The 14,427-nt window shown below is 37.8% G+C and overlaps 1 protein-coding gene across 1 annotated transcript; it reads right to left on the bottom strand.

Moving 5' to 3' along the window:
• Positions 1-4,234: 4,234 nt before the first annotated feature.
• Positions 4,235-13,989, bottom strand: Pdcd7 (programmed cell death 7). The gene is made up of 4 exons (XM_015480541.2): positions 13,745-13,989; positions 8,120-8,356; positions 7,769-7,856; positions 4,235-5,505 (listed from the first exon to the last, which is right to left on the bottom strand). The coding sequence occupies exons 1-4, from the start codon at positions 13,809-13,811 to the stop codon at positions 5,382-5,384; spliced, it is 516 nt and encodes a 171-aa protein (XP_015336027.2). The 5' UTR covers positions 13,812-13,989; the 3' UTR covers positions 4,235-5,381.
• Positions 13,990-14,427: the final 438 nt, after the last annotated feature.

Here is a 14,427-nt window from a genome sequence, read left to right as displayed (position 1 = left end):
CCAGGCAATGAGGATCTATTCCTGATGTTCCTCTCCTTTCCTACCCATGCCAAATCCTGTGACAAGTTCTCTCTTTTAAATCTGGAGTGTAGCCATTTCATGCTTCCTGCACTGCTACCATAGGAACCCCAGCCCCTGTTCTTTCACTTAGACAACTGTTCCCCATGTATCCTCTCATGCTGTATTACTGCGGTTTTGTTCCACATGCTGAAGCAAGAAGGATCATTTCAAAACAAAAACTAAGCCACTAACTTGCTTGAAAGCTTTCAATAATTTCCAGGTGCTTTCAGAATAAAAACTCCTTCAGAAGCCTTGCAACTTCTAGCCCCTGATCCCTCTTTTCCCATCTTACTGCAGCCATCATAGCCTTCAATTTCCAATTGTCTCTTGACTCACCACAGGACCTTTGCACATTCTATTCCAAATACTTGCCGTGTTCTTCTCTGTCTCTTCTCTACAACTAATTAAAAGCTGTTCATTTTTCAGAGTTCAGCTGAAACATCACTTTTATAAGAAAGCTTTTATAAAATGTTTAAAGTCTAATTAATATAGTGGCACTATCCATATATATATATATATATATATATATATACACATATATATATATACACATATATATCCATACATATAAATTTAAAAATATATATATATTTTACTGTGACAGAGTATATATTTTATGACCTAGCATATACATATGTAGATGGAACAATTCTTATCCCTACTAGATGATAGTTTTTTCTGTTATTTCTTCTTATTATAGAACCATGTATGAAAAAAATTTCTACTTCATATTCTCCTAGAATCATACCTTTTCTTCAAAGTACTCAGTGCATTTTTTTTATAATTAGATTAATATCTTTCTCACAACCTGTATTTTCTGTGAAGTTAGGGAGCATCTGGTATTTTGCTTAGCCTCTATGGGTACTTTGTAATAAATATTTGGATAATGAAAACTATAAATCAATTACTAAGTACTATTCCTTGTAGCATAATCATAATTGTAACTAATGACTCTAAATATCTGTACAATTATTAAAACTTTACATTCTCTACTTTATATTCAGATTCCAGGAAGGCATGAATCCTATATGTCTGCTCCTTTTTAATGTTTGAAGCATCTAATACAGTACCCAGAAAATGGGAAATTTAAAAAATCATATTCCAAGAACACAAATTCTGGTATCCTGATTCTGACAAACATGAATTTAACAATGTTATGCATTCTAACACCACTTTGCTTCAAAGATCGTGATCTTAGTTTCAGAGACTGTTGAGAAATCAGTTTATTCCAAAAGGCAAAACAAATTCTTCATAGGTGACCAGATGTGGCAAGTTAGGAACTACAATACCAATACACACAAAGTAACAAGCTCCTTATATGGTAATTTATTGGCTCAAAACATTAAAAAAAGTTAGTTGGAAATATGTCATTTAATTTGTTCCCTAAAATAAATCACTACTAATACTTCACAGCATTCACATTCCTTTAATCTACTGAATTTTACTCTTATTTCAATGGAACAAGATATAGTTTGGACTTACCTTGGAATTCCCAGGAGAGCTTCTTTGTGAACAAAACATGTAGAAGTGAACTGCTACAACAGATGGCATAATCTTAGCTAAGCTTCTTGTTACAAAAGTCACATGGTCACAGAAGCTTGGTTTTAGAGTGATTGGTTGGCTTATAGCAGAAAATTCTTCGACAACATAAACTCAGCCACTTGGGTGGAATACTCTTAGTATTTAATGTATTTTCTTTCTCTCATAGCTTTCTTCCCTATGTTTATATCATTTCTTAAAAGTAAATGTTTTTGTCAGAGTTCTTCACAAGTCCAGGGATGACACTTCTAGGAAATAAAAGTATGCTTGCAGGGCTGGGGACGTAGCTCAGTTGTAGAACACTTGCCTAGCTTGTGAGAAACAGGACCTAGGTTCAACTCCAGAACCATGCAAAAGAAAAGGAAAAAAAGAAAAGCATGCTTGCATATATGATATGATGAATCAACAAGTAATTGGTTGACTTTCTGATTAGTCATTGAATGGTTTCTCTATTTTTATCCATTCATGTTCAATCTATAGAGAATTCAGGTAAAAGTATAAAAATGACATGATTTCAAAAAGGCTGAAGGCTCAACAGCAATGTAGTTCCAAATTCTGTTGACTAAAAAGAATAAGAAATGACTCTAAATGGGAAGCAATAACAATAAGCACCCCTAACATGAAGGTTATGATCTATAAATACTTTTTCTTCTAAAGAAGAACCAGAACTCACTAGAAAAAAATCACTGACTCCAGGTCTGAGGTGGCAGATGGTACAAGATAAATTTAAAACAGAATACTGGAATGTATGGGAACTCAGTAGGAGTTGAAGAGCCTCCTACTGTCCAAAAGATGGGGCAAGCAATAAAGATAACAACAATGGTTTGATGGTTTTTAAAGAAAAATGTTTAGGTCCAAATTCATAAAGATACTTAAAAACAAAACTTGGGCAGTGGGTGCAACTCAGTTGTAGAACACTTGCCTGGCATATGAAAGGTCCCAGGTTTAATCTCAGCACCCCCCACCCCACAACAACAACAAATGTGCAAAACAAAAATCACTGGCTACCTTTGGGGGATGTTAAAAACCAATTCGTTATTTTATGAATCTGTAAATAAAAAGAATTAAGTATTTATTTATTTCTTGCTTTCCTATACAAATTATACTCAAGGATAACCAAATAGTTGATGAGGGGAAGTTTCTCTTTTTAGTATTCCAGTTAATAATTGAAGAATGACGGAATTAAATTACTACTATTTTCCCACCCCTAATGAATTAATGAATCTAGGTCTTATTAGTGGCTGCTAACAGCCCAATGGGACAGACAGTAGAACCTGCTAAATGAAGTACATACCATGTATGTAAAGTAGTCTTGCCATAAAATTCCAATCAAAATGTCACCAAGCTTCTAGAACAGTGTTACCTAGTAGAAAGAATGTGAGCCACATACATTATCCCTATCTTAATTCAAACTAGTTACATTTCAAGTGCTTACTAGCATATGTGACTATCATATTGGATGGCACAGCTGTTGAACCACTAAACTAAAGAAGTATGGAAACAGAAGGATATGATATCACAAAGATGTAATTGGTGAGATGGAGACTGGGAACTCTTCAGAAAAAAAAATTCATTAAATGTGATAATAGTACTGTGGTTAAATTTTTTTAAACTAAGGTTCCATACTCCAGTATTCATGGATGAAGTAGTTTGATGGGATCTGCTTCAAAATAATCCAGGTGAGTAGTGGAGATACAGATGAAACAAGACTGTATGACTTGATAATTATTTGAAGCTGGATGATAAGTACATGGGAGAAAAGGTCACACTAACCTCTTTACTTCTGTATATATATGAAATTTTCCATAGTTAAAAGACTGGACCATAGGGTAAGATATTTACAATGACACCACTTGTAGTTTTGAAAGTACAATTCATTAAAGATGCTGTGATTCTTTCTAAGCCCGTAAAGAAATGCCATAGCACAAAGGCAATAAATCAGGAAAAACTTAAAACAAAAACCAAATAAAGTTCACTTTATAAAAACCTTGCAAAGGTCAAATAAAAGGTAAGAGGAATGTTTTTTTCCTCTACCTAAGGATAAATGCTCCCTCTGCTTGGGTTTTGCTGCCTGATTCTCCAGAGTCCCTACCTCACATTCCCCGCCTTCATCAATGCAGGTATCTTAGTGACAAGACTGTTCAGGCACCAAACAAAGATGGTACAATTCATCTTTTATTTCTGCTCCTACTGCAGTTCATCAGGGTAAATGGTGGAGCCTTCAAAGGAAAAGTCACCACAGGACTGTGGGGGTTACCTGAGGTCAATCACTTCAGATTTTAAGATTTATGAGCTTAGACACACTTTGGAAAAGTATGGTCCCTCATTCCTTGTGAACTCTGAAACACATAATGTGCAGTGCAAACAATACAAATCAAACAATAGAAAGAGACAAAGGCATTAGTATCTTGAACCCAGGAGTGTCCAACTATAAATCATTTCTAAGTTGATGGTGTCCATCCTTGCTTATCCAGAGTTGGATGTTGCAGACAAAGTTTGGTGTTTGAGATTCATTTTCCTGTAGCAAATGCCTGTTTAATAAATTTCAATTTTGGAATGAAAATGTTTCAGCAATGTGAAAGTGAAATGTGTTAAATGATTTAAGAGGCAACAAATTGGGGGCAAAGGCTGAAACTAAAAAATAAAAATGATGTTTATTTAGTTTTTCAGAAATTAAATAACAAAATTGGCAAAAATCAAAACAAACCAAAACAAAAGTTGACATGTTATATGACAGATCATCTCAACAGCATTTATTAATGAATATAAAAAATAAATTTTGTCATTCTTATTTCCTTTTCTCCCAACTATGACTACATGGATGTTTTGGGAAGCTTGAGTTCCTAAGAAAATTCCACAGCTAAACCAGCCTCCTACAATGTGACTGAGATTAAGGTCCCACTCCCACAGAGAACTTTCTATTCTGGGAGATTCTGAAAAAACTAGACTCCTAGGAACTTCAAAAACCAGGTGGTTTCACTAGAACGGAGAACATGAGGAAAATACAGTCATTGTCCATGTCCACTAAAACATGATCCAATTTGAATATGGGTACTCTTCAGATTTCCTAAGTTCTCTGCATGACTACTGAGACTAGGCCATCATGTTTTCTGGCAGCCCAGCCTGTAGCCACTGCCATCTTCCTAACTTGCCATCTCCCAAGCTGCACAAAAACTAGGATTAAGAAAACTGAAGGCTTTTGACCTTTACCCCAGGGAGTTAGTGTTCTCTAGGTAGGAAGGTAAGAAGGTTTTTGCATCAAGCTTGCCTTTACGCTCAGTTATTGGTGACGGGCTGCTAAATCCACCCAGCACACACTTGTTCTGAGTATTTAAGTGTATTGAGTATACTTACCCATCACCATACAAGGAAGCTAGACTAAATTAATAAGTCACTCTAGACCAAGCCCCTCAAAACAGAGGCAAATTTAGTGAACCAAGGTCACTACCTGTGGTAATAACCTCAATTCACCTAGGTCCTTTCCTGAAGAACCATATTGTTTTTATGGTGCTGGGGATTGAACCAGGGCTTTGTGCATGTGAGGCAGGCACTCTACCAACTGAGGTATATCCCCAGCCCCTCCCCGAAGAACAATATTAATCTCCTGATTCAAGAGGTATCTCTGGCCAGGACAGAGCATATAAGAAAGCATAACTTTAGGCTAGGGCATTGACACAGGGAGTTTAGCAGTTATAGTTTAGTCTACAGCATAAGATGGCAACATCACTAATATTTAGAGCTGGAAAGAGCGTTGGCTGGACCACACTCCTGGAGCATCTTTCCTAATGCAGCTTAATGGCGGTTGCCCAGATGTCGTTGCTGGGGAGCGGGGGAAGGACCCATCCTTGGGGAACGGAGTTGCCTTTAGGATGATCGGATGGCACCAGGTACTGATCCCAATCATGCCTTAATAAGAACATTATAGAACAATTGTTTATTTCTGTTTTTTTTTTCCAAGCAAGATGTTCAATAATTCTATTTCCAGAACTGAGCTTTCAAATAACTAATGTATTAATCTACTATAGAACATGGTTTCCAGGACATACACAAAAGGTTACATTTCTTAAATGTATACATTTAGGGAAAAAATTCTGAAGAACTTACAACCTTATGGGTAACCAAATAATTAACATACAGCTGAGCCTCATTATTAGATTTTGTATATACAAATTTGCCTACTCACTAAAATTTATTTGTAACCCCCAAATCATCACTTATGGTACTTTCATGGATACTCATAGATGCAGAGTAGCAAAGAAATCTGAGTCACTAAAATACTTGTTGTGAGCTAAGGTCAAAGCAACACTCATTCTGCTTTCTTGTTTATAGTTCTTTCACTGTATATAAGTGTCCTTTTTGTGGTCTACTTACTACCATGTTTCCCCCTCCCCATATTTTTGTGCTTTTTACTGATAGTCTCTCTGTTTAAAATGGAGTGTAATGGTGAAGTGTTGGCTAGTGTGCTACATGTCAGAGAACTGTTGTGCCTTGTGCTTCATTTGGGCATGAGTTATAGTGCTATTAGCCATAAAGTCCTTGTTAATGAATTGACAATGTGTGTTCAACAAAGTGTCTTTAAAAAGAAGACACACGAAACAAGGTACAATCAGTTGATGAAAATGAAACCAGAGGCTCGAAGGAATCTCTTAATCTCTTGTTTCCTTTAGACACAATGGTTTGGTACTCTGTAATTCAGTGTTCATAGTGACCTGATGGAACACAGCTATTGTGAATAATAATAAACTGTACTTATGTTTAAAAGCTGAAACTTGTACATGAGTTAAAAATAAACTCTTGGGGCTGGGGATGTGGCTCAAGCGGTAGTGCGCTTGCCTGGCATGTGGGGAGCGCTAGGTTTGATCCTCAGCACCACATAAAAATAAAATAAAGATGTTGTGTCCACCAAAAACCAAAAAATAAATATTAAAAAAATTATCTCTCTCTCTAAAAAAAAAAAAAATTATATAAACTCTTCCCAGAAAATAAATTTGGTATGCTAAAGAGCATTCTTTCCAGAGAATCATAAATTGTAGTTTTGGAAGGGACCTGTAGAGATCACCTCTTTTGGTGATTTTCAAACCATATTTGAGGACTCCTAGACCCCAAAATGTTTTGAAGAATCTAGAATCAGCAAGATTTAACCTGCCTGGGAAACCTATGCATTCCATTTGTTTTATATACTGATTTCTCAAAAAACCGCATTTGGGAAGAATGATGCTGTTTCAGTTTGAAGGCCACATTCTAGTCCACAATCTCCATTTCACAGGTGAGAAGAATGAGACCCACAAAGCTGAAAACTTTACCCAGATCATGGATTCAGATGAGTCCCTTGTTTCCAGATCTCTGGGCTATGACCGGTAGGAACTCAGAAGTCTGCCTGAGTCTTTCTTTTTTTTTTTAATATTTATTTATGTATTTTTTAGTTTTAGGTAGACAAATTATTTTGTTTTCATGTGGTGCTGAGGATCAAATCCAGTGCCTCATCCATGCTAGGGGAGCACTCTACCACTGAGGCCAGTCTCTACAGGCAAGTACTCAAAGGAGGGTTTTTCTTCCTAGATCTGTTTAGCATCAGAAGAGAATCAAGAAAATGAAGCTAGGGCTGGGGATGTGGCTCAAGCGGTAGCGCGCTCGCCTGGCATACGTGCGGCCCGGGTTCGATCCTCAGCACCACATACAAACAAAGATGTTGTGTCCGCCGAAAACTAAAAAATAAATATTAAAATTCTCTCTCTCAAAAAAAAAAGAAAATGAAGCTAGGGGCTGGGGATGTGGCTCAAGCGGTAGCACGCTTGCCTGGCATGCGCAGGGCGCTGGGTTCGATCCTCAGCACCACATAAAGATGTTGAGTCCACCGAAACCTAAGAAATAAATATTAAAAAATTCTCTCTCTTTAAAAAAAAAAAAAAATGAAGCCAATGTTTTAAATCCACAGAAGAGCTATGCAAAAGGGCAAGTCTCACAACTGAGTTTCAGTTTCTTTACCTGTTAAAATGGATCTAATGAGAACTAAACAAGACGTATGTGGCCTCCATGAAACTTGGCAACATCATAAACCTATAAGGAACTTAAAAAAAAAGTACAGTAACAGGCCTCAATAACATAAGCACTTCATTAAGTGCTTCTTGCTACCCAGGGAAAGACAAGAGAAAGAGCCTGCCCCTCTGACCTTATCTGGATGAGTGCTGGCAGGGAGTGCTCGGCTTGGAGGTAATACTGTCGGAAAGGCTGCAGGAGGTGAGCAAGTGGGAACTCATCTGAAAGAGAAAAGGAAGGAGACCACATCATTATGCTTGCTATTGAGGGTACTTGAGAAGCAGGGTGACTGAGCCTATGATTATGACAATATGATCAAACATGTTTTGTCTGTATCCATGATTTGCATGATATAGTTAAAGTTTCAAATCAGAAGGCGTCATTTGTTGCCTACCACCTCCTAGCTTAAGTGAAAAATCACACATGATAAAAAGAGGTGCCAATTTATTATTTTCCTTTTCTCTACTGGGTAAAGAGAACTTACCTGGATCCCCAAATAACTTGGACTCGATTTCACGTTTCTGAAGTAAAAATTTCTCTTTTTCTTTTCTTTGTTTCTTTTCCAATTCTCTTTTCCTCTCTTCCTCTTGTTCTCCTTCCAACATAACTCTAAGGGCTCTCTCTTCAGCTTCATATAGTTCAGAGCGTTTTTTAATGAGTTTTCTCAGTCGCTGAAGATGGTGCTCAAAAGTCTCATCTGCTGAGGCTGGAGGACAGACCCCTGGGCAAGAAGAACCAAATAGTATTTTAGATAACATTTTTTCTTATCCCAGAATCCATGTTCAAATGAGCAGATTCAATGTCTTACCTTTAGTATGAATTTGCTTAGAATTTGGACATTCTACTCGGTCTTCAAGGCTCAATTTAATCTTTTCGAATTTCCAATAAGGCTGACCCCTACCAAGAGAACCTCCTGTATCTCCTCCCTCTGGATCACACCACTTAATCTTTGGTTTTGTCTCTAATGGTTTTGATCTTCCAGTTGGACAGCAAGCTCACTTAAGGGAGGCATCTGTCGTAACTTTTTCATTGGTTGTGAAATTCCCTCAGCATCAGCTCTCAGACCTCATAGATAATTCTCTACCATTCTGAATTCTGAAAGAGCATACTCCTGAGGTAGAAGATACACATAATCAATCACATTGACTGATCTCAAAGCCTGTGGCTGACAGTGAGATGACCAACTGTTTGCCTTCTTTAGCCTTATGTCCCAGGAAAACTGGGGTATTTGTTAACTCTGATTAATCTTGGAGATCAGCTAACAGTACAATCAACATAACTAAAGCCACAACTGGGAAAATCTACTTACAGACTACTTATTAGGCAATATCAAAGAATTATTGGTCACTTTTTTGGTGTAATAATGATATCACAGGGGCCAGGGTTGTGGCTAAGTGGTAGAGTGTTTGCCTAGCATGCGTATGGCATTGGTTTCGATCCCTGGCACCATATAAAAATAAACAAATAAAATAAAGGTATTGTGTTCATCTATAATTACAAAATATTTTAATACTTATGTATTCTATTTTTGTGCATGTGTGAAATTTTTCATCAAGTTTTATAAGAAAACATTTAAAATTTTAATGAATACGTGAATAGATTACAGTTGTGCATTCACTACTCTATTGGCCTTTCAATATAAAAGCTGCTGAAACTGCTAAGTGATTCCTTGTGGACTGATGTGGTTATAGTTCATTCTGTCAAACCTTGAATACTTTTCTTTTAATATTTATTTTTTAGTTTTAGGTGAACACAATATCTTTATGTTACATTTATGTGGTGCTGAGGATCGAACCCAGTGTCTCGTGCATGCTAGGCAAGCACTCTACCACTGAGCCACAACCCCAGCCCCACCTTGAACACTTTTAAAGGAAATTGTATTTATTAACCTAGCATTTGAAAAACCAGAATCAAGGAAGAAAAAAATTCCAACCCCACTGCCTTCATCAACCATTTTTATTTCCTTATATTTCCTTCTAATCTTTCCATCCATATATTAGCAAGTTCATTTAGTTCAACATAACATGTACTTAATTTTTGCATCTCAATATTGATTCTCCCCATTTTTCCCCAGTATTTATAGTTATTTAGTGTCTATCCAATTTCAACAAATAAATGTTATCATAATACACTTAAAAAGCTCTCTACTACTGAACCTTTAGCTGTTTCCAATATCCTATTGTTACACAATTCTACCATGAACATTCTTGGGTGTGTTATTTTTTTCATTCCTAATATGTTATTTCTAAGAAATTCTCAAAGTGGAAATATTTATGAATAAACTTTCAAAAATTACCAAAATGTACTAAACAGCTTCCTAAAAGAGCTATACATTTACTTATACTGAAAAGGTAATGAATGAATATTTATTTGATGAATGAATAATTTAACAGTGTTTTAACAATTTATACTGCCACCTGTGAAACATAATACTGTTGGCTTTGAACACTAAAATTTCAATTCTAGCTGACAAAAAGACTAAAATAATGATTCCTCAAGCTTAGTAATTCTATTTCTTGTAAAGTTTTAATTGGCGGTATGATTTGTCTCCCTCAATCACTCTATTAAATGATTATGGAGCTCATTCTCTTATCTTTACCTTCTAGGCTGACATTTCTCTGGATCATTTTCTCATACCTCTCTGCTTGAACATATTTCCATTCACTGATTCCCAACTATGAAACTCTACAATTCAATTTCATTTTCTACTAAGTTGCCAGGCTAATACTTTCTGTTGGGTCTGGACCACCCACACAGCTCTCTTAACATCTCACTGACCACTCCTGGTGCACTTGACACACTCCTTTGGAAAGGGCACTTCTCAGCCAGTCTTCGTCTCAACCCCATGTACTAGCATCATGTAGATTCCTTTCTCCTCCACCACACATACCCTTAGTCTGCATCTGTAAAACACAGATGTGTTCACCTCTATTCCCCTTCAGTCACACACTCTGGGACCTCATTCACTCTTTGGATCTTGGCATGATCAGAAAAAACTTTCCATCTCTGAAATCTAGGTAGATTATTCTCTTCTGTCTATAACTTTCTACCCTCTCAAGATTTTTAGTTCCTTCTCCCCAAATACTGTTAGTTTTTCCCAAAACCTCCAAACCTGATATATCTATCAGATTTCATCCTCCTTCCACTCCTTTTTTGAGCGACCACCAACATTTATGGTAACTCTATAAAGTAAAATCCCCAACAGCCCCAAGCTGTCTTGTGCACACTTGTCAGCTGCAGAGTACTCCTGGAAGAAGTCATTTAGGTGGGTAACCTCAATATATATAGGTTTATCAGCCAGACCCACAGTATCTCTCTGCAACTATCTAACCACCTTCCGTGGGTCTCCTGATGGCCTCACGGCATTATTTCAAACTTCCATGACTCTCTTAAAGCCCTACTTCTCTCTCTTTTTTTTCTTTTTAAGATGCTTCCTTCTTTCTTTCTTTCTTTTTTTTTTTTTAAGAGAGAGAGAGAGAGATTTTTTAATATTTATTTTTTAGTTTTCGGCGGACACAACATCTTTGTTTGTATGTGGTGCTGAGGATCCAACCCGGGCCACACACATGCCAGGCGAGCGCGCTACCGCTTGAGCCACATCCCCAGCCCAAACAAAGCCCTACTTCTCTACTGATTCTCACCAAGCTGGCTATTCAATTTCCAAGAAAAAAACAGACTAGCAGTCAGGAAATCTATCAACCCTCCGCCCCCAACTGCACTCATATACCTTAGTTCCCATCTTTTCATCCTTCATTTTCATGCCTGAGGGAGATGGGTCCTTTTTACTTAGGTTAATATCTCCACCTGGTATCCATATCTTCCTACCTTCTGGGAAAACCTGAATCACTATGTCTCCTGCTTCTCTTTGACCCTTCTTCCTCGCTCCTTCCCTCAGCACTTAAACATGCTCAAGTTTTCTCATGACTCTAAGTCACATAACACCCATCACCATTAGCACTAGACATATGGCCAGATACTAATCTTGCTCTCTGCCTTTTCTTTACAGGCAATCTTTTTTTTTTTTTTTTTTAATATATTTTTTTCAGCTGTAGGTGAACACAATATCTTTAATTTTTATTTATTTATTTGTATGTGGTGCTGAGGATTGAACCCATGGCCTCACACATGCAAGGCAAGTGGTCTACCACTGAGCCACAACCCCAGTCCCACAGGCAATCTTTTAATAAGCTGAATTTACTGTTTCTCTTATCTCCTATCTACTTTCTAACCTATTCTAGTCCAGTTTCTCACTCCCACCACCACTTTATGAAATGCCCCTGCATAGGTCATAATGACTTGTTGCATATTAATTCCCATGATGTTTTCTAGCCTTCATATTACTTCAGAAATAAAAAAACAATAATATGAAACATTTACATAGCATTTTTATGTGCTAGAATTGCTTTAAGAAATTTACACACACTAATTTAATTCTCACAATATTCACTCATGGATAGGAACTACTATTACTACCCTTTAGCAGATGAGGAAAATAAGGCACAGAGAAATTAAAGTAAGGTATTCATGATTTTATAACCACTCTCAGCACCTGTCACTTTCTAGGAGGTATAGGATTTATGTCTGCCTCTAGGAGACTTCCTTTTCCTCATCTCTCTCTGACCTCCCTTGGTCTGTTTTGTGGTCTGCTCTTTGCTCACATGGATTTTGACATTCTCTAGGATTTCATCTTTTGAGCCCTTAGTCCTCTTAAGACCATTCTTACTTATGGCTACTTGCTGATGAACTCTTATCCAGGATGTATCAAACTCAACTGGCCCCCAACTAAACTGATATACCCCATCCAATTCTTCATCCTCTATATTCCTTTTCAATTAGAGTGGCATCAACTGGGCACAAGTGTGTATACCTATAATCCCAGTGACTCAGGAAGCTGAGATGGGAGAACTCCAAGTTGGAGGCCAGCATCAGCAACTTAGGGAGACCCTGTCTGAAAATTAAATCCCTGTAAAAAGGACTGGGGATATAATTCAGGGGTAAAACGCCCTGGGTTCAGTCCTCAACCCCCTTCCTGCCATGGGGTCATCTGATTCTGAGGGCTGAGTGGAAATTAGCTGCTCTGACAGCTGACATGCTGAAGCCAATCACTTAAGTAGTGAATGAGCCTAGCTGAATGCATAATAGTCACATCCCAACAAAACTTTACTAAGGGTCTAAAAGAATCACAGTTTTCATTTCTATTTTGAACCACACAGGGGGGAAATCATTTCGTACAGTGGCACCTTCTGATCTGTGTACTCTCAAATATCCCTGATGAATGTCAAAGGCTTATTACCTACTAAAAAAGGCAGTATATGGTCAAAACCAGGTGCAAGTGAGAGGAAGCAAGTCATCTCAGCCCAATCAGGGAAGGATGGAGGATGTTGCATCTGTAATCAATTTTGAAGGATAACGAAATCTTAAAATGGAAAAGATGGAACTGAGGGCCGACAAACAAACTGAACGGCAAGAGCAAAGACTGATAGGCAAATGGAAAGCATGACTGGGTAATTTCCAGAAAACCAATGTGGCTGGAACTAACCTTTGTGGAAAGGCTTGGAGGCCTGGCTATGGTGTCTAGTACTCCATTCAGTGGCAAGAGGAGACCAGTTAAGTCTTCTGAGTTCAAAAGGAACACATAGAGAAGCTGGGGACATCCATAGTCAAAGCACTCCCTGCCCTATTAAATCACTAAGATCTCTTCAAATAGCAATAATTCAGGTTTGAAACACAAGTTTTCAACATTTTCTGAAGCAGCAAACAAGAGGAGGGAAACCTTTACCTTGGCACATGGCAAAGCTGACCAGCTACAGTGAACCCACTCAGAAAACTCTGGCTTGAAATACCCGTGGCAGGAGTGATGAGTGGAAGGCAAGAAAGTACAGTGGATTCCCACACTGTATTTCTTTTCAACTTTGTCTACCTGGGGCTAAACATCTTCTGAGGCTTTTTGCTTCAAAAGTTCTAAGCTACTGCTGACAAGTCCAGTTACCAACACTGTGAAAATATCAAATATTTTTTCCATTAAAACATTTGGAGTGGAGAGGCACTAGATAAAGAAGGAGAAGAAAGAGGGGAAGAAATGAAAGTACAAATACAAAGCCTTGGTTACCTTTCCTTGCTGCTGCTTCTTTCCTCAGTTTCCTCAATTTCTCCAAAGCTCTAAGAATGTCCACCATTCTTTTGGTGTCTGCTTGTTTTTTCCTCACTTCAGATAAGACTCCATCAGCAGCAGCCTTGAGTTCCTGCTCCTGGAGGAGAAACAGAGACCACAAGACTCTGTATTAGAAACAACCTTACAACAGGGCTTATAGCTGCTGATTTCAAAGGATCAAACAGTCACAGGGTTAAGAAAGACTCTACTGAATCTATACTCAGTTTCATAGGCCTGGCACAACTACTCCCCTCTACAATGGTCCAATGAAGGCCTTATCTTCCTCCACTGACTGTATAACTTTCTTAAAGGAGAACCTCTCTTCTCTGCATCTTCAACACTGACACTTGGTCCTTGTTTCTTTCTGTTTCTCAAAGCTTGGTCCAGGGAGTATCTGCTCCCAACTTACTTTGTTAAATGGGGCACTCTCTTGTTAAAAATGCAGACACATTGGCCTAAAGATTCAGATTCCCAGGGAAGATAATGCTGTTTCACCCTTCTGCTTAGATTATTCCCTCAGCCTGGAACAGTATCTGATGCCTTCACTTACTTTGACATTTTTTTCAAGGCTCAGCTTACAAGTCATTATATCATTTGGACTGAATATTCCTTCTCTTGTCTCCTTATAGCACCTATAAATG

Source organism: Marmota marmota, unplaced genomic scaffold (genome assembly GCF_001458135.2).
Source record: "Marmota marmota marmota unplaced genomic scaffold, marMar, whole genome shotgun sequence".
Lineage (NCBI taxonomy): Eukaryota > Metazoa > Chordata > Mammalia > Rodentia > Sciuridae > Marmota > Marmota marmota.
The sequence above is the reverse complement of the archived record's forward strand: the minus strand, read 5'-3'. Positions and strand labels throughout refer to the sequence as shown.

Excerpts from the sequence above, each read along its gene's own strand:
- Pdcd7 (XM_015480541.2), bottom strand. The coding sequence starts at position 13,811 with ATGGTGGACATTCTTAGAGCTTTGGAGAAATTGAGGAAACTGAGGAAA. Across the intron at positions 7,857-8,119 it reads CAAGTTATTTGGGGATCCAG|ATGAGTTCCCACTTGCTCAC; the intron begins GTAAGTTCTCTT and ends TTTCTCTTTCAG. Across the intron at positions 5,506-7,768 it reads CCAGCACTCATCCAGATAAG|GCATGATTGGGATCAGTACC; the intron begins GTCAGAGGGGCA and ends GTTCTTATTAAG.